We start from the raw sequence: 21102 nt of genomic DNA on the forward strand, positions 1-21102 counted from the left end.
AATTTTACACATTACTGCAAAATAATATATTGAGTTTTGAAGAAATTTGAACATTTAAGTATAAACAATAAGACCAAATTGCTATCCAGTTAGAGCTTAGGAAACTTTGGGTATAGCTAGCAAGCTAGAATATACAAGATTACCAGTGTAATATTTTAAAACTGCATTAACACTCCTGGGTTACTTGGTTTTATAGAATGACTGAATTGCAGAATAAAAGTTTGGGCATCACTTAGTCCTTCTGTTCAATAAAATAGCTTCATTTTTACCAGTAAGATCTAAATTTGATTTCAATTACATTATGAAAAAAATCACTTGTGGAAAGCTGATTAAAATTATAAATAGGGTAATGATAGTACATTTAGCCATGATTAAAATTCTGCATACATTTCAGAGAGAGAGAGTGTTACAAGAATGTTAAATTTTAAACAAATGCTTACTTCATGCAGTTACAATAAATTTAGGCCAAACACTTTAAAAAAGGCACGTATATGTTCAAATTAAAAAGTCAACCAGAAAAGGGATTCCACTATGAAAGAAGGCTGATGATACAATCTCAAGTACTGACAGAAATTAACCCCACCACAGTAAGTTATAATTTCAAAATGAAATTTTCATGACACTGAACCTGTCAAAACACTTTGAATAAAATAGTCTTAAACTGAGATTTTAACATTTTCATTTTATGGCATTTGTTGAGGACACAGCATACCCAATAAGAAGTTTCTATGAAATTAAGTGTAAATATGGGACTGAAAATGGGTTTAAACATTTCATTAAAGATCAAAAATCAAACCTCATGCACCTAAAAATATTAGCAGTTTATTAGGAATTCTTCCCTTTCTCACCTGTACTAGTAACAGGTTACTGGTATCAGTATTTCAGATGAAAATATACTATAAACAGAGCAAAGAACACAGACTCCGTAGGTTAGAAATACTCTGGCTTATGCTAAGAAAAAGAAAATGACAACAAAAAGCCTTTTTTTAAGCAGACATGCAACTACAAATTTCTCAAGTAATCAAGACACTCAGTTGATCTGTATAACCAAAAAATATGCACTACATTAGTCTAATGAAAAAGGAATAGAAACCCTTAAGTTTCTATATTTTACTTTCTCAGATTTACACATGCAAATCTTATATTAATATTCACAGATATTTTTAAATGGGAGAACAGCTTGCTTCTAACAATTCAGTTTTCCAATAGCATGTTACCATGTTAAAAAGATTTGACAGTGCGTTCATTTAATCTGGTGATTTTAATTTCAACTATTAACAAATTAAACCTCATTGCAAATAAGTTCTTTATAGTATCAAGACCAGATTTTCCAATCCTAGTGAAGGACTGAAATAGCCCAGACATGCTGCCATTGTGATGAGACTGTAATAAATTTGTAATAAGTTCATAAAGTTCTTTTAAGGTGCTATGGAGAAACATAAGAGGATGTGACTGTATCATCTAAAAATATGACTGTTTTGATCTATACTTTTTATTTTCTATGTCATTAAAACTAAGATCTGCCTCACAGTGAGGCACATTTTGGCCATCTCTGTAAATGCTGCTACATGAAAGTAAAAATGAGAAAAAGTTGTGATAGTCACATTCATAGCTTTCATAGAAAAATATATATTCCCTGAATTAGTCATATCAAGTGGTCACCATTCAGTATGAATTCCAGTATTATAAACAAAAGAAGAATACTAATGGATTTTCTCTAATTGTCTATTTCCAACGCTCTACTTCAGAACTCATTTATCAACATCCCCATCATTGAATCCCCAGATCCTTCTATAGTTTAAGTTGTTTATAACTTTGGGGGCTGCGAATTATGGGGACTGGATCTTGTTAAAGTATTTGCTTCAATCAAAAGTCAAATAGGCTTGAGCGTCCCTGGTGGCGCAGTAGTTGAGAGTCGATGCAGGAGACGCGGGTTCATGCCCCGGTCCCGGAGGATCCCACATGCCGCGGAGCGGCTGGGCCCGTGAGCCGTGGCCGCTGAGCCTGCGCGTCCGGAGCCTGTGCTCCGCAACGGGAGAGGCCACAACAGTGAGAGGCCCGCGTACCGCAAAAAAAAAAAAAGGAAAAAAAAAGTCAAATAGGCTCAATGGCACTTCCTCTTGAAATGTGCCTTTTTTTCTCTTATTTCATTAATGACACTATAGTCATGGTGGTCTGAAATTTTATACTGTAATGCAGAACGCTGAAAATTAGCATCAGGTTGAGATTTTGAAATCTCAACCCTGTACAATTCCCATTATTTTCTTCCTCTGAAGAATCAAGAGATTTCTTCAAGGCCCTCCCTTTCTGGAAAGGAATAATCTCATGACAGGCCATTTGTCTTTTCTTTCCACCTCTCCAGCTACAGGCTCCACAATCTATTTCCCCTCCAGAATTCTCTGTAACGTGTGTCTGTACGAGGGCTGACTAGGAGGAAGCCGTCCTCCCACTTTGACCCACTGGATTATGGCTTTTAGAAATTCCTCCGAAGGTGCCAACAAGGGATTAACGTTTAGAGCTAGGAGCAGAATGCAACTGCCAGTTTACTTGTGGCCCCTGGTTTTCAATTCTACTCTACATTTTCATAGTCACTACTGTGCTTTTTCTTTCCAGGATCTGAACCGCCTTAAAAAAGGCATTTTTCTATTAATATCTTCTAGCTCCTTTTCACTTTCAGAATTTATGGTTGTGTCATCCTCTTTATAAACATTCAGGAATTTTTCTTAGCTGCAGCAGCAGCATTTCGACGGGGCAGTCTTCTGCTACTCTCCCTAATCCACCCCTTTTCTGGTCCTGAAATCGTTTCCTTTAGATTACTCATTATTTTATTTGCAGCAACAGTGGCACATCTGCGGGGAACTTTCTCAGGCACCATTTTTGCTTTCAGAGTTTCACTAGGCATTTGCACTGCATCCTTCTGATTATGCATACATGTTCTCATTTTTGTATTGGGGTCTCTGTCTCTAGAACAGATTCTGAAAAATGAGTGAAAGTTCATATAAATGGAAAAATCTTGTAACACAAGATTTTACTACTACTTACATTCCTCAACAATAAATGTTAAAACTACTCACATTGCTAAATTAAAAAACATAAATGATCATCGTCAATGATATGTTTTCGACATTGATACAACCTTCCATTTCCTTATCTACAAAAGGAAGTCTTGGGTAGAAGCTACGATCCCTTGCACCTGGCATACTTTGCAATCTGGAAGGATAACTGTCACTCAAAGCAGTAGCAGACTTGTAAGAATGGAGTTAAGTACGTTCAGTCACTAACCTAAAGCTACTAACCTAAAAGCACTTTTTAAAAATCTGAATTTTTTCAATAGAACTTTGTAGGTTTTAAATTTTTGGTATCATTTCTAATACTCTATGTTGAATTACTTTAAAATACTCAATATGATTTCTGAAATAATTTTCCTAGAACCTAAACAAGGAAATGCCATCATGACTGATGATACAGCATCAGCCCTACTTCAAGATCGTTAAGGTTTTAGTTCCAACACCAATGTTTCCTTCAGTCAAAAAAAATTACATGGGTAACTAGTAGATAAAAAGGAACTGTATATTAGTTTTATATAACTGAAATGTGGTTTTCATCCTAGATTCATTTTTTTCCAAATTATTTCAGCATTTTATATAACTGAAATGATTAAATCCTAGTTTCACTATTATTCAGATACTTTCTGAGCTGGTATATGCTGGGCACACAGAGGATCAGGCTAAATATTCTAAAAGAAATGACCTCTACACACACAAGTATAGTTGCTATAAGGAAGCACAGGGTGCTGTGAGAAATACTCTAGAAACCTAACTTCGTAAGGGACAAGGAAAAGCTTCCTTTGAGGAAGTGTTATTGTAGCTGTGAGCTAGAAACTGTGATGGGATCCACCAGCCAAAAGGCAGGACAAAAGGCACACTAGAGAAGCAGGTCCTTCATGTGGCCTGAGGCAGCCTCCATGGTAGCTCAGATGGATCTTAGTGGGGCTGTGCTGAGCTGCCCCATGGTGCTGGGCCTACCACTCCACATCTACCAGCTTAGATGGGCTCATACCATTTTTATTTTTGCCAACATCTGAATGCTGTATTTTCAAGTTTCAAATACAAGATTAATGAGCAAAAGTATCTGGGGCAAAAATATCTCTTGATAAAAATGCATCTGAAGTTCATCAGCCCCTGAATATTGGGCCTTATCTGTTGGCAATCTAGTCTTGCTGCCACTGAGTCAAACTATCTAAAACTGTCTTAAATGTTCACAAGTCTTGCTGGGGGGTGAGGTTGTAGGACGCTGCCTCATGTTTCCAGACATTCAGCAGTTGATAAGGAAAGGCTGCAGATACTGAAATCACCACACATCTGGAGGACTCACTTCCACTATATCCTCTTCACTGCTAAGGAGAGAAAGTAAGGGTTTTCTCAGCTATCAACACGGTTACTCTGTAGCAGTGAAACTACAAATTACCAGCCTTCTTAGTTTTTCCTTTTGTGAGGGGAGATGTGTTATCTTTCTGTCACCAAGGGCAAATGAGTACAGGTGAAAATGGCTTCCGTGGATTGACATGTTCATTAACAACAGAGCAAGGATTATGAGGAAGGTCTTCCACACTCAAAAGAAAAACCCTTCAGATTTTACCTTAAGTCTATGAAACTCGTTTCAAAGATGTGCTTTGTGCTTTCTCCAAGACCCATGAAAGTTCTCCCAAAGTAGATTAGGAACTACTCTGCTAAAAGCAACCCCCCACAAATGCCTCAGTCTTCTATTTGTTTTTCCAGTGAAACTCTATTTCTAAAGACATGATGTGCTCAGTATAAGTCCCACGGCATTGCAAAAATGGCATTTTAGCAGGCTGAGCTACTCAGCAGGGCGGGGCTCCATGCAGCAGGTCCACCCCCACCCCCCCTCGCCCCCACTCCACACCCTTCGTTGGGCTCTGTGGAGTCCCCTGCACATGAAATTGGGAAGTGAAAGGAGGACTGGCTTAAAGTGGTATCTTTACCACTTCAAACAATGTTTTTAAATTATAAACTACTGTCTCAGCAAACCAACCCTGGATTCAAAGTGAATCTTTAGCACATTGAATCAATGTTAAGCAAATGCTAGAATATAAATGTGCTACAACAGATGAAGTTTTTAAAAATATATGGCAAAATTAAGGTGAAATTTGTACTTTATGGTAAGATAAGGATATGCTATTATCAGTCAACAAACTGCATCCATTTGCATGTTGAAAAAAATATTAAAAATAGACAATTGGGGCGTCCCTGGTGGCGCAGTGGTTGGGAGTCCGCCTGCCGATGCAGGGGACACGGGTTTGTGCCCCGTCCGGGAGGATCCCACATTGCCGCGGAGCGGCTGGGCCTGTGAGCCATGGCCGCTGAGCCTGCGCGTCCGGAGCCTGTGCTCCGCAACGGGAGAGGCCACAACAGTGAGCAGCCCGCGTACCGCAAAAAAAAAAAAAAAAAAAGGCAATTGGTTCATTCCCAACAACATATCCAGTTGAATGGTATAGATAAAATCCTATTACACTAAAATTTTCTGTGGGACAAAATGATTTAAATTGCATTAACTAATTCCTTTTTATTTTTAATTCCTTTTTAATGTAGTGATGAAAGTACTTATACTGACAACTTAGGAACCTAGTAATACCAACTCTTAAGACATTTGTAATCCAAAATAAGGGAAAAGTTAAGATTCTACGGAAGAAACTATAATTAGCCTTTTAAAAATGCTTTAAGGAAATATGAACTATGTCCAGAGGGGAGAGAATACAGGAATAAGTTATACTGTATAAGCAACTTCCACTTGATAAAGCTGTTATCTCTGAAGACTTAGACCATAAAATGGGAATTTCATAAAAACAATCTGAGGAAGACAGAAGAATGACAGTGGTGAACTTTTTAAAATATAATAATAGATACATGTAAGTCAGTGTTAATTTTATTACTGAGAACTTAGTAAATTATAAAGTGTTTTATTGTCCTTGAGAAAATCACAAACAGTTTTTAGAAATATATACAGGATAATTCAGGGTTAGAGAGAAGTCCAATTTATGTATTAGGGTACAAGCTTAAAATTTTTGGAGGATACTGCTCTAAAAATACATCTGTGATCGTGTCATTTACTACTAACAAATCAGTATAATCCCAAAAGTCCTACTGTCCTAGATGGTCTTGGGTCAGCCACAGGTGTTGGAACAGTCACTGAGTGCTAGAGGCATTGTTGCTTTTCTGTAAATGATTCCCTATTTGGGTATGGTAAAAACTTCACTAGTAGAGTGAAAATTTACATCTTTAATAGTGCTCCATCACAGTTTACCTAGATGACCACTTTAAATTATAACTCAGAGATCACTATGTATTCTAATATAGTCTGTAGTGAATAGAAACCTAGATATAGACATTACAGTTCTGATTCAGAGCAGCAATCTCTAGTTTCTGTATTTTAAGGATCATTCATATTCCAATTATGATACTTCATGATACAAAATTGTATTCCTAAATCCAAAATAAACTTCATATCACTGCTACAGAAGCATAAACAATTTTAATCTTATCAGCATTTCAACTGGGAGTATTAGAAACAAATTTGATACTGGAAAAATATAAAAATGTCTGAATCAAAATGAAAATATGCTAGCCTATTTCATATACTTTTAAGTACAGACATTATTGGTCACTGTGATTGGTGGATAAATCAAATCCCTATAAAGGGGAAACATTTTAGTTGCAAGTCATAACCTCTGTCCTGCAAGCCTCTTATCAGAGCAGATATGAGATGTCCTTTCTTCATTCTCTCCTTCATTGATAGGCAGTGAAATGACCAAAACTCAGGAAGCAAATAGCATTTACTGATATTCCTTACAGCGTAAATTTCCAGAAAGTCTCTTTAGAGAAGGGCTATAGAATAGTGTTTTCTGTAACTCGCTGGGTTTAACATTTTTCTAGGGGGAGTTGGTAACACTGAGAAGTCAATGTCTGTAGTATGGCAGTGTCAGGTCAAGGGACTGTCAGAAATAATTCTGTAACCAAGAGCTGTTCTCTGTTTGGTCACTTCTGTGGTTGAACACATGAACTTAAGTCTTTAATTCATTCAATGATGGGTACATAGAACCTTGTTTTGTTTTGCATCTACAGCTAATCTGACTCTAGTTTTCTTTCATCTCTAGGAGCAATTAATTGGTAACAGTCATATAATGATTCTCACAAGAGTTGTGATGGCTACTGCAACTTTTTTTCTAAAAATCTGATAAAGACTATATGAAGTATGAATTCAGGGATCTTACATTTATCTGCTTAATGAATTTTTTCAGAGAGATCTTAACATCATTTCAGACTAACATAGGCAGGATAAGAAGATATCAGAAGTAAATACTGGCTTTTCCATCTACTTTATTAGTTACGAATGAAAAGCAGCAGGGCCACACAGTCCAACGGCAGCCCCTTTGCAAGAACATCTGACTCCCTCCAGTTTCCCCTGGCTCACAACGAACTGTAGCCCTGCATTCTGCCTGCATGAGAAGAAATCACAAATGAATAAAGGTTGGAGAGTTGCTTAAGACAAGAGGTAAAGATGAGCTGCAATGGAAATTGACTGGATGTTGCAGACCTCACAGACTTAACCAGCTAGAAGGCTCGTAGTAGTTTAAAAAAAAAAAAAAAAGCCTTTGCTTATAATTATGATGACTTAAATTTATTATACTCTACTACTTCAGTTGTCTAAAAAATTTGTTCCTAGGTGTCAATGCTGACTCAGTCGTGGTAACGAGCTAATTTAGAAAAAGTTAAAGTAGAGCTCTCATGTGGGAGTGAAAAATTAAAGATGTGCCTTTCTGACAAGCTCCACTAAAATGGTAGAATTTTACAGATGAACTGAATATGTCCATACAGTCCAAGGACTAAGGGTGGATCAAAACTTAGGAAATCAACTTCAACCTATTAAAAATTAAAGATTCCTTTAACATTTAACCACTGATTGAAAAAGGTAATGATTTCTATATAATTTTCCTTGTGGAACCAACAGTAAGTAGGGCTGGCTGCTGCAGTCCACATAGTCTGTGCGATCTCATTTCAATTTTCAGAATGCCTCTTTCTCTTTACAGTCCTAATTCCCATTAAAGATTTTAATAAGTGATAAAACTTACCTTAAAATTAATGTAAAAACTAAGGTGTGACCAGACAATATGCTGTAGCACTGATAATTAAGTTCAATGAAATGATCGGTCTTGACAAATAGTCTGTAGCGACTTGCATGCCGCCAAAGACAGAGCCTGCAAATCTGCAGGACTCAAATGCTGTGAGTGCCCCCGCCCCTCCTCCCTCCATCAAATCCATAAAGGCAATCTTTGAAGAGATACCAAGTAAGAGTCTTGATATTCTTCTACCAAATTAACAACATATTAGGAACCAGTTTGGCAGATTATGAGTGATTGGTAAAAATTTCTCTTAACTTTGAGAATTCCCATGTATCCTTAGGCAACATATATAATTTTAAGAAACAGCTATAAAAACTTTTCTTAAAATGTGAGAAAACACAACACAGCCCTCACCATTATACTTTTCACACTTCAGTTCTTTCCATTAAATTCACAATTTGAGCTATAAGTAGGATTAGCATTTACAAATCAAGTTGGACTAGATTCTTCCACAATGCTCCATTTTCTCCCTAGCTTTGACAAATATATTTGAGCTGGTATGTGTGTTCCCGAATACTAGAATAAGAGACAGTCTTATTCTGTTAGGTTGCAAATTTCTTAGGGTTTCTGCTTTATTATTCCCTGATACCCACAGCAGAAGTTGAGAGATATAACTTAAATAATTAACAGGCAGAAAGTTCTTCTACAATGAAGGTGCTTTGTTAAACTCCATCATACTAGAATAAGTGAACTATAATTTCTATACAATGTACGTACTAAAGGATTTGATGACAACCACAAGATACCTGATAAAGTAAATATATTGACTTAGTATCAATGAAAAGAGTGGAGATGGCATTTCAGCTCTAAAAAGGCAGGCAAAAAAACCTTTTCTAGCCATTTAAATATTACTCAAAAAACGAGTACAACTGAGTAGAAAGGAAAACCAAAAATATTGTATGCACCTTTAACAATGTTCTTGCAATCTACTGATATACAAACCTCTCATTTTTTTCAGGTAACACAAATTCAATTTGTATTGACAGGAGAGATTAATAAAATCCTTTCATTTTAGTTTTTAATACCATACAGTGAAGTTAATAAATTTTGTGTTCTGATTATTCTAAAGAAAAAAAGGCTGGAAGAGGGACAGGGAACACAGTATGGACCCAACATTACTCTAAATAACAATTTTTACTTAAGAAGTCATCAAGCAATGGAGTGTGAAGGATTCAGTGACGTGTCTTATTTTTGGACAGTAGTTACCTTCAGATGGCATGTTTATTGGTTTACGTCTCCTTTTCCCATTTGCACTTCTAGGTTTTGAAGAGCCTTTTCCTAAAACATAAGTTATTTCCCCCCATTCTCTTATTATAAAACTAATTTATTTTTTAGGTACAACTCTTAACTATCTAGAAGAAACTTTTTTGTTGTAACTTAGAAGCTGTGAGTAAATAAATGCTTTATCATTCTTTCAAGGATTACTAAATTGACAAAGGGTTTAATCCCTAAAATAAAGGGAGAATGATTACCCTAGGAATTATCTGAAAATGGGATAAACTTTTCCTTTTATTCAGAAGTTACTACACATTGTCAGTATACCCTTTTTAAATAAGCAGGAAGTGGGGGAAAAAAAGCTTTTTTAAACCTCACCTTTTTTTTTTAACGTCTGAAATCTTTTTGTCTTAATATGCTTGGTAAAATTAGTCTTTCAAAGGAATCAAAAATCAAATCTAAATACACCTCAAACCTTTTTTTTTTTAACCATAAATGAATAAAATCATAGGACTTTGGACATAAACAACCACAGTAGTCTTTTTTTCATATACATCATTAAGTTACTTCAAGTGCAACTGAAAGCTATAGCACTTACTTCTGGATCAGTTCACATTCACTTTGTAACCTTTTGTCTTTTTTCACAAGAAAAATACAAACTGATCCCAAACATATTAAAGTACATCTGTGCATTAAATCCCTGCTCATTTCACATAAAGTAGAAAAAAAGTCAAACATGTTCTAGTGCTCAGTGTAAACATTTTGAACTATTAATTATTTATTAATTTTCCTTAAAGGTACTTAGCAGTGTGTGTCACATATTCAAAGTTAACCTTAGGAATAGCACCGTGACCAAAAAAACCCATAAAAATGATTCTTTCTATAATCCCTTAGTTTTACTTCAGAACTTGAGAAGCTACCATTGTCAACCATGCTTTCAAAGTCACCAGGCCAATTTTTGGGGGGGTTTGTTTGTTTGTTTTTCAGATGAAACCAAAATACTGCTTCTACACACAAAGGCCTAACCATTTTGGACAAAATGAACAATTACGAACGGTTGACCAGCCAATCAATTCAGTTAATTCAGTCCAAAAGATAAGCCTAGTTCTATTGATGAAGCCTAAATGGTCAAAGTATCATTTTACCAAAAGAACTGATGTATTTATGAATATAGTCCATATTTATTTATGGATTTTTTTGGTACCTTTTTCCAGGTGATGGTAAACATGGAGTTATAACCCTGAGAATAGATATAAAACAGAGAAGCTTAAGAAGAGTTAAAATAAATTAATGGATACGACATCTATCACCATTTCTTAAAATTAAGGAAGAGCATGCCATTAATTTTTTTCAGGTCAGTAGTCAAGGACAATTACCCTGACTCAATCTGTTAACAATACAGTTAACACGAGCTTTGAGAAGAAAAGCATCATAGTTTTGAAGTGGTGATAGCTCTCTCAACAACCAAAGGAGAGGTAGGTATACCACCTACCTCAGTTGGTAATGTCTAAGAACATCCTTCCCCTTATACCAGAGTAGAAAGAGAAAGTACCTTCTACCATGTCAACTGGAAAAGATAACTAAAAAGTAGCAACACTTAAGAACACTCTAACACTGATACCAGAGTCTGATGCTTTTCCTTATCTGCCACCTTAAGGATACACAGGAGAAAAGGGTTAATTTTGTCTGAAACCAAACACAGTTAGGGCCAATAAATAACAAAGGGTGGGAGTACTGTAACATACCCCTTTAGCTACGAAATATGTAAACCACTTGAATCAAGTCCATCTTCAGGCACAAACAAGCTAGGAATGGCCACCTATACTGTTTGGAGTAGCACAACCTATCAAGTAAAAATATTTGGCTCGAAAATAAGTGTACTATGGTATTTGATGATGTAAAAGTTACGCTTTAAGTGGATTTCAAAATTATTTTCCAACAACACATGACAGTTTCTTAGATTTAAACTAGAGGTCACTAAAAAAGATACTTAGTTGCAACAGCAAAGAATGCTTGGGATTGCACATGGCAGCAGTAGACTAAAAGAGATGGAGAATGACATTTAACTATTTTCCTATATAAATGAGATTTGTGATTGCACTCTTAACAAAAATCAACTCTACAATTTCAAGAGATGGGGGGAAATTACACATAATTTACTCTTTTAGCCCTGTACACTCTATTAAAGAACACACTTTATCTAAATCTAAGGCACACAAACTCCTCTATTTCACAGAGTAAGACTATGGAAGACCAAGATTTTGGTTAAATTCCGTACATGGAAACCAGGAGATCTTGGAAAGACAAATTATATAGCATTTTGTTAGTGCACAATTTAAAAGAAAATGCTAGTACTATGGTCTGGCCTTAGAGGTTTATAATGCACAAACGTTAAAAAAAAAAATAATTTACCAGCACTTTATAAATTCAAGTTTATAAAATATAATGGATGATATTTTCCTTAAAAATAAAGAAAAAGAGAAAGACCCAACAGGGCTTTGAAACAAAAATTGGAAACCATTTCAATGAAAATGACCAATCTGGTATAATGCATTCTACTCAAGTAGCCAGGGAAAGAAAAAAGTGGTAGGTACCTTGCCTACTAATCATGGTTACCCCTCCCACAATTGTTATGTCAGTATGCACAGAATATTTATGAAGAATCTGTAAACAAAGGTCACATGAAATTCATACTACAATAGGACTGGGATTAGAAACTACCACCTCTTGACGAATTCTGAAAATAACTGTATGACAATTGCTACCATGAAAGTAATGCTCATTGGTTTTGATAACCAGAATGTCTAGTGTTTAACGTATTTCAAACTCTTGCTATATGTAAATACTGTCAAAGTAGATCTGCCCCCAAAATGAAGCATATTTTGGCACCTGTGCTGAATGCTGCTACAAAGGCAAGCAAGTGCAAATAAAAATAACAGTCATGATTTAGTCACATTCATAACTTTTCATAGAAAAATATAAATATATTCCCTGAATTGTAGGACAAAAAATAATTTCAACAGCCAGCTTTCACTATAAATTCCAGTCCATTCCCTCTTTAAATGAACTGGTTTTCCCTCAAGGTCATAAGGTGCAATCATCAAAATCTAACACATTTTCTAAGCTTCTATCGTCATCCCCATCATGGTATCTCACGGTCCTCCTACCCTGATTTCTCGTCTTTATTTTTGAACGCCGAAGAACTCTTTTAGATTTTGCATAGTCCACATCCTCCCAGTCATTATCATCCACGTTTAACCTAGGACGTTTGCTTTGTCTTTGTCGTCTCACGGTTTTAGATACGTTAGCTGTAAAAGTTTTACCTTTTCTAACTACTTTTGCTTTTCCTTTCATTTTCCTCTTTTTGGTTTTTGTATCATCAGTAAAGTCAGCATCTGATTCAGTGGCAGACCCCAAATCTGAATCAGATTTGGGACTAGTGTCAGGTCCACACTTTGAGCTCCCTGTTGTTTCAGAAGCTTTCACATTTTCCAATTCAGGATGCAGTCTCTTCCTTTTCATTTCTGCCATCTCGGCTGCTTCCTGCGAATCCCGCATCACCTTTGTCTTACTGAAAGGAGCCTTCCCATAGGTCCTGAGTCTTCTGCCATTCCACCTGCGTAGCCCATAATTCAGTTCCTCTTCAAAGTTATTCTCTGCAGTAGCCTTTTGCACCGGAGTTGACTCAGAAGAACATTTTCTACCAGTCTTGTTCCCTGGAATATGGCTTTTTGAATCTTCCTCCGAAGACCCAATCAAGGAATTCTTTGCTTTAGAAGGTGCAACATTTGTTTTGTGACTACTGGTATGCCTGTTCTTGTGTCTTGAATTCAACATACCTTCAGAGTCTGAGTCTTCATTTAAAGACTGATTAATACTTTTTGTACTACCGTCTGAGTCGGCTTCAGGTGGCTTCCCTTCACAGCCATACTGTTCGTTTGGCACGTCACAGTTTACATCTCCCTCAGAATCACTCACTACCTTCTTAGCTGTGGTACATGCAAAATGGAGGGACTTTTTCCTTCCCTTTTTGCTTCTAGTACACACATTTTCTAAACCGACGTCTTCCACATCACTCATTAGCTTGATCCTAGTAGCAGCGGTGGTGGCACATCTTCGAGGAACTCTTAGGAGACCCGTTTTGGCTTTTGATGCTTTCTTAACCACCTTCGAATTGCTGTCTGAGTCACTGGAACAGACCCTTTTCCTGGCAACTTTTCTGCTTTGTCCATGGTCTTGTGATGCAGAGTCTAAAAATTAAAGAGTACTCTTTTAATCTTTAATAGAAGATTAAGTCTAAAGGAATTAAATGTTCAACATTTTAAACAACTGAAGTCCGAGATTCTTTCTAACTTGGAAAGAGGGTGGCGGTGAATGGGTTGGGCTTCTACTACTTTAGAACAGTGACTTTTTCAGCCTCAGCACCAGCCACAAGTATAACATACTCCCATCAATAACATCCCATGCCTTTCTGTCTCTATACACAAAGCACCTGACACTAGAGTATTTTATTTACATGAATACAAACTGCACTCTCTTCATCACTGCACTAAAGTATGCAAACTCATCACTCTCAGCCTCCCTGAAACTTCTTAACTTCACAGGTTCCATCACACACTACAGTTAGTCTTAGCTTTAGATGCCTCTTGCTCTTTAATACTTTTCAATCTCCATTTACCAGGACAATCTTAATTCAGAAAGTTATCTAAATTCTCCATGCTCCAGAGTTATTATCAGTAAAATGGACATAATAATAATAATAGTACTTATCTCATAAAAGATATGAAGACTAAACTGGTTCATAAATAAATGTAAAGCACTTAGAAAAACTTCCTGATAAGAAATAGCTTGGTAACTTGGTAACTGTTCTTAGCTGCTATTATTTTTTTTGTTTGTTTGTTATTTTGTTTTGTGGTACGCGGGCCTCTCACTGTTGTGGCCTCTCCCGTTGTGGAGCACAATCTCCGGACGCACAGGCTCAGCGGCCAGGGCTCACGGGCCCAGCCGCTCCGTGGCATGTGGGGTCCTCCCAGACCGGGGCACAAACCCGTGTCCCCCGCATCGGCAGGCAGACTCTCAACCACTGTGCCACCAGGGAAGCTCCTGCTATTATTATTATTACTTATCACATTCCTTTCAACCCTTTTCTTTCCTCTCCTCAAACTATTATCACCAACAGCTTATAAATGTGCCGGCCTCTGCTTTTCTTAAGCCCATAGCCAATACAATATCCCCATTCCATTATAAGAACTGAAATCTCTATTAAAAACAGCTATGAGGCTTCCCTGGTGGCGCAGTGGTTGAGAGTCCGCCTGCTGATGCAGGGGACATGGGTTCGTGCCCTGGTCCGGGAAGATCCCGTATGCTGCAGAGCGGCTGGGCCCGTGGGCCATGGCCGCTAAGCCTGCGCATCCGGAGCCTGTGCTCCGCAACGGAAGAGGCCGCAACAGTGAGAGGCCCGCGTACCACAAAAAAAAAAAAAGACAAAAAGAGAAAAAAAACAGCTATGGCCAAGGCTTCCTGTTACATAAGCAAAACTAAACAGGTGGCAAAGAAAAGTTTTATGGGGGGGAAAAGACATGTATGCTATAAAAAAAAAAGGACAGTGAGAAAAATCAGTGAACCAAGGTTAAATGTTTTGAATTACCTTTCATAAAATTGTTTGGTTTTTCTTTTGTTTTCTTGTCATCATCTGAATCCAGATCAGTTTCAGATACATGATCTGAAAAACACTGGGACCCAGCAACAGGTTCACACTTCACATTCCCTGAACTCGGGTTAATTTCCATTTTATGACATCTACCGTCTTCTCCATCTTCTGCTTCAGATTCAGAGTCCTCTGAATCACTGAAGATTTTTGCTTTTTTAAGGAAAGCAGCATTCTTGCGACCTGTGTTGTACCTCCTACCACCATATTTTCTTGGTTCAGAATTTGCTTCCTCCTCTTCCTCTGAGATGCTTTCTGCCTTAGGTTTCTGCGAAGATGTTGATGGGCCAGCAGTTCTGTTACGTCCATTATCTGAATCATGACTTTTAGAGTCTTCCTCAGAAGACTCTATCTTAAGAAATTTTGTTTTAGAAGTTGCTGCAGTTTGGGACTTGTAACCATTAGCATGCCAATTTTTCCGGGCTACCCGCAAATCACTTTCTGACTCTGAATCTCCATTTTCAGTATTCTGGGCAGCATGAGAACTGGACAATGGTGATGGTTGATTTTGATCTTTTAGCTCCTCTTCTTCAAGTTCTGACTTTAAGCTCTGGTCATCCTCAGAATTATGTAATAACTTTTTTCTAGCTACAGCAGAAGCATTGCGGTGAGGCAGCTTACGGCCAGAACAGACACTTTCAGAGCTAGAATTCTCCTCTACGTCACTCATTAACTTTATCTTATTGGCAGCCACAGCAGCACACTTTCGTAGCACTTTTCGGTTACTTCCAGCTCTGGCTTTTAGACTTTCACCAGTCTCCAAAAAATTGTTATCAGAGTCACTTAAATAGACTCTCTTTCTAGTGGCTCTTCTACCACATCCATTTTCTAAAGAAACTGGACCTAAAAATAAAGTAACAGTAAAATTAGAGAGGTCTTCCTTATTTCAACATTTTTAAATGACTTCATTTTAGTACTGATGTTCCTTATTTTTTTAATGCCAAAACAAGTTTACCTTTCTAAATTTAAAAAGTTTAAAGGACAGAACAGAGAGTCCAGAAATAAACCCATGCATATATGGTCAGATAATTTACGACAAAGGAGCCAAGAATATAAAAATGGTAAGGGACAGTCTTTTCAATAAATGGTGTTGGGAAACTAGACAGCCACATGCAAAAGAATGAAACTAGACTACTATCTTATACCATACACAAAAATTAACTCAAAGTGGATTAAAGAATGTAAGACCTGAAATCATACTACTAGAAGAAAACATGGGTAGAAAAATCCTTGACATCATTCTTGGCAATGATTTTTTAGATCTGACTCCAAAAGCAAAAGCAACAAAAGCAAAAATAAACAAGACTACATCAAACTAAAAAGCAAAGGAAATCATCAACAAAATGAAATGGCAACATACTGAATGGGAGAAGATATTTGCAAATCATATACCTAATCAGGGGTTAATATCCAGAACTCATACAACTCAATAGCAAAAAAACAAACAATCCAATTTAAAAATGAGCAGAGAATCTGAAGAGGCATTTTTCCATAAGAGGCATACAGATGTCCAACAAGCACATGAAAAGATGCTCAACATCACTGATCATTAGGGAAATGCAAATCAAAACCACAGTGAGATATCATTTCACACCTTTTAGAATAGCTATCATCAGAAAGACAAGAAATAACAAGTGTTGGTGAGGATGTGAAGGAGAGGGAGCCCCTGTGCACGGCTGGTGGGAAAGTAAATTGGTGCAGCCACTATAGAAAACAGTATCGAGGTTCCTCAAAAAATTACAAATAGAAATATTATATGATCCAACAATTCCACTTCTGGCTGTTTATCCAAAGAAAACAAAAACATGAATGTGAAAAGATATGTGCACCCCCATGCTCACTGCAGCATTATTCACAATAGCCAAGATACGGAAACAACCTAAGTGTTCGATAATGGATGAATGGATAAAAAAGGTACACACCCACACGAATACTTCTCAGCCATGAAAAAGAATGGACTCTTGCCATGTGCGACAACACAGATGGACCTTGAGGGTATTATGCTAAGTGAAGTAAGTCAGACAGAGAAAGACAAATACCCTATGATCTCACTTATGTGTGGAATCTACAAAAACAAAACAAAAAACAAGCTCATAGATACAGAGAACAGACTGGTGGTTGCCTGAGGGTAGGGTGCATAGGGAGTGAGTGAAATGGGTGAATGGAGTCAAAAGGTACAAACTTCCAGTTATAAAATAAATAAGTTATGAAGATATAATGTACAGCATGGCAAGTATCGTTAATAATACTGTATTGCATATTTGAAAGTTGCTAAGACTAAATCTTAAAAGTCCTCATCACAAGAAAAAAGAAAATTTTGTGACTATGTATGGTGACGCACAGTAACCATTCTGTAAAGTACACAAATGTCAAATCATTACATTGTACACCTGAAATTAATATAATGTTATATGTCAATTATACCTCAAGAAAAAAAAAAGCCTAAAGGACATGTAATCATGTGCAGATGCATTAAGTCAGTAAACCATCCAGGACTTGCCTGGTGGTGCAGTGGTTAAGAATCCACCGGCCAATGCAGGCGACACGGGTTCGATCCCTGGTCCAGGAAGATCCCACATGCCGCAGAGCAACTAAGCCCGTGTGCCACAACTACCAAGCCTGCACTCTAGAGCCCGCGTGCCGCAACTGCTGAGCCCAAGCGCCGCATATACTGAAGCCTGCACGCCTAGAGCCCGTGCTCCCTGCAACAAGAGGAGCCACCGCAATGAGAAGCCCATGCACCGCAACGAAGAGTAGCCCCCACTCGCCAAAACTAGAGAAAGCCCACGTGCAGCAACAAAGACCCAATGCAGTCAAAAAATAAATAAAAATTTAAATTAAAAAAAAAATGTTTTTAAGTAAATAAATAAATAAACCATCCAATATTTAGCTTTTGAATTCTCTTGATATACATTTCTCCAAAGTACCACTGAGCCTCTTCTCACCAGTTTTTCTTTTAGCGGCTCTGGTTCTGGTCATCCTGCTCCTGGCCAGCCCACTACGTAAGGAGGATTCACGAGCTCTTGAACTCTCTTTGCTTTCCTCTGAACTATTTGAAGCTGAAGATGATGAAGAGGTACCTAAGGAATCTTCCATTTCACTTTCTAAGAAAAATGAAGCATCAACAGTTCATTACATATATTCTCCTATCTTTACACACAAGCAGTTACTTTGTAACAATAGACTAAAAGCAGATTCTTAAAATACTCTGAAAAGGAGAGTATATTTTTTAAAACCGTTCCAAAGAATAGCTGATAACATTTTGGTATTAAAAGGTACATAATCAGCATCTGAAATCAAGTTTGTTCTCTTATTTCTGAAAGTAACATGTTAATACTGGTTTGGATTCAGAAAATACAATTTATATATTTTATAAACAAGCTTTCATTAAAAATTTAATTAGCTCCACTATCTTCTTCCTTCTGTTATGAGACAGGTATTTCCTATAGAAAAGACAATCATTTCAAGTCCAGTATTTCAGTAGGCTTTCAGGTCTCTTTCTAGTAGCCCTTCCTAACAGCATAGTTGTACCATACAGGCTTCCAAGCTCAAGAAAGAGCATTTCAACACACACACACACAAAAAAAAGGTAGAAAAGGTGTGAGATGAATAATTTAAATAGTACAGGTCATTTCCCCCCACCATAATACTTAATGAGTATATGCACAAGTGTAGGCACAAGATAGGAAACCAAATTTCCTGCTCCTTCATCCAGGCTCAGTTCTTGCATGCCTATCACAAAATAAATATTGCATCAAAATGAGTGGGAACATACTGCTGAAAGACAAAATTCTGCTCCATATTACAACCCAACTCTACGTCAAAGAACAGAGTGGCTGTTAGAGGGGTATCAGTCACCAAATCGTGTTCCTTCCTTTGAAATTGCTCTGCAGTTTGCCCACTCTGCCTGCTCCTACTGTATCCCACTTCCCATCATGTTGACTATGTTTCCCGATTCTTCTCCTTCCCCACATATCACTGCCAAACTGATTAATCTTCCTGAAACAGAATTCGTCATGTGATTCCTTCACAACAAGGGACCCTATTAAGTAATCCAAACTTTTCTGCAAGACTTGCCAGTCTCTAAAATTTGGCTGCATTTTACCTGTTTGATCCTACTATTTTAAATCACAACAGTAATCATTATACCATCATCACAAGTCACCAAAATCACTCAGAGCAATATGCAAGTATGTACACACCATGGCCTCATTCGCACAATGCTAACAAAGGGTCAGCGTCAGCTACAGTTATACCACCAAATAGTAATAAAATAAACAGTTTAGAATTTACTAGGTCATCAGCTTTAAACTTACATGATTACCAAGTCCTTTTTTTAATTTAAAGAAATTTTTAAATGTCAAATTTTGCACAAACAGTGGTACTTATATCACATTATTTAAAACCTGAATGATTCAAATTTGCTTAAAATGTGGCTGCACCACTTGCAAAGAACAGTATTTATCAAATATAATCTAATTATTCCATGTATTACTTAAATCTCTTCGGTTAAATTTAAGTTCCTTGAATGTCAAGGTCATGTCTTACTTCTTTATTCTCTCCTCTAAACCCACAGTAACTACCAATGTTACAAACGTGAGTGCTCAACAGGTGAATATATAACATTCCATTTCTCACCAGATAATGTAGAGCCATTTGTTAGAGTGACAGGTGTATTTCTCCTCATTCTTTCTGATGATGCCGCTGAATCTGAAGAATCACCAGAAGTAACACCCGAAGAGACACTAGCACTTGTCTTGTGGCTTGTAGAATAAGCTGCCCTACTTGAGGTAGACTGGACAGGAGAACCTACCAACTCAGGAATTACTTTTGCCTGAGATTTTAAGCGCTTCTGCTTGATATTTCTGGTCAAAGAAAAAAATAAAACAATATTTAACAAAACAGAGGATGCCTAAATAAAGTGTATTATTACTTAACCTGAGAATAACTTTATGATCAAGACATTAAAATATTCATTATTAACATCTTATTCTAGCATGGATTACTGTTCTCTTTAAACCTGACATCATTTTATTCCAAATTTGAGTAATGAACAAATGATCCAAGTAACAGAATTACAGAAAATCATGCTGAATACCTTAGATTCTTTGGATTAAATGCTAAGAGGAGCCAACATTTATGTAATACAGGCATTCATTCATATAACAAATTTTTTTAAAGTTATATCTGCAATAGAGCTTGTGATGTGATGTGATTTTGACTGATTGATTGATTTTTGGCTGCACCACGGCTTGCGGGATTCTCAGTTCCCTGACCAGGGACTGAACCCAGGCCACACCAGTGAAAGCCTGGAATCCTAACCACTTGGCCACCAAGGAACTGCCCATATTACAAATTTGAGTCTCAATACGACAACATTCCCTCTAGGCTCCTATTTATATATTCCTGAAGACAGTATAAAATTAGGAGAAATTGACAAAACCTGAAGAGAAAGAACAGAGAGGCAAAAAAGAGAACAAGCTAGTTTTTTTCTGAGACCAATCTGTTTACATCTAAGGGCCAATTCACCAAAATTGGCCCCTGAGCCATGGATTATGGTGAAAAACAGTGGAAGTTTAAGATAAGACAATCTTTGGGTTTAAATTACAGATCTGAGTAATATTCATGTTTTTTAAAGATAATCCTTTAAAACAAAAGGATTTGGTTTTGTTTTCCTTTAAAACAAAAAGACAAAGGAGCTTTTAGGAGCTTAAAGATAACCACAATTAATCAACTATACTTCAATTTTTAAAAAACACCGTTCTTTTAAGCAGTTATTGTTTATCATAATCAAGAAAATTCAAGTTTCCAAATGTAAACAGACCATGTTTAAAGACAAGTAGTCTTTCAGTTTCCATGTGTTAAATCCAATCTGTCAGCTACAAATGGGAGGGGGACAAATGACTGTAAAACGTAACATCTTGGTTTCCTCCTTTTATTAAAAAATAAAAATAAAAAAAGGAAAACTCAAACTTGTTATGTC

At 36.9% G+C, this 21102-nt stretch overlaps 1 protein-coding gene across 2 annotated transcripts in view; it reads right to left on the minus strand.

Moving 5' to 3' along the window:
• Nucleotides 1-5927: 5927 nt before the first annotated feature.
• Nucleotides 5928-21102, minus strand: part of BRWD1 (bromodomain and WD repeat domain containing 1) — a 122066-nt gene continuing 106891 nt past the window's right edge. For both annotated transcript variants that reach the window (XM_067739508.1, XM_067739509.1), the window contains 4 exons: nt 19758-19984; nt 18065-18223; nt 15060-15962; nt 5928-13662 (listed from right to left, as the gene is read on the minus strand). In XM_067739508.1, the coding sequence (XP_067595609.1) occupies nt 12497-13662; nt 15060-15962; nt 18065-18223; nt 19758-19984 (2455 nt within the window). In that variant the 3' untranslated portion in view covers nt 5928-12496. The remainder of the gene's footprint in view (nt 13663-15059; nt 15963-18064; nt 18224-19757; nt 19985-21102) is intronic.

This window comes from Pseudorca crassidens, chromosome 5, assembly GCF_039906515.1.
Source record: "Pseudorca crassidens isolate mPseCra1 chromosome 5, mPseCra1.hap1, whole genome shotgun sequence".
In the NCBI taxonomy this organism is placed as follows: domain Eukaryota; kingdom Metazoa; phylum Chordata; class Mammalia; order Artiodactyla; family Delphinidae; genus Pseudorca; species Pseudorca crassidens.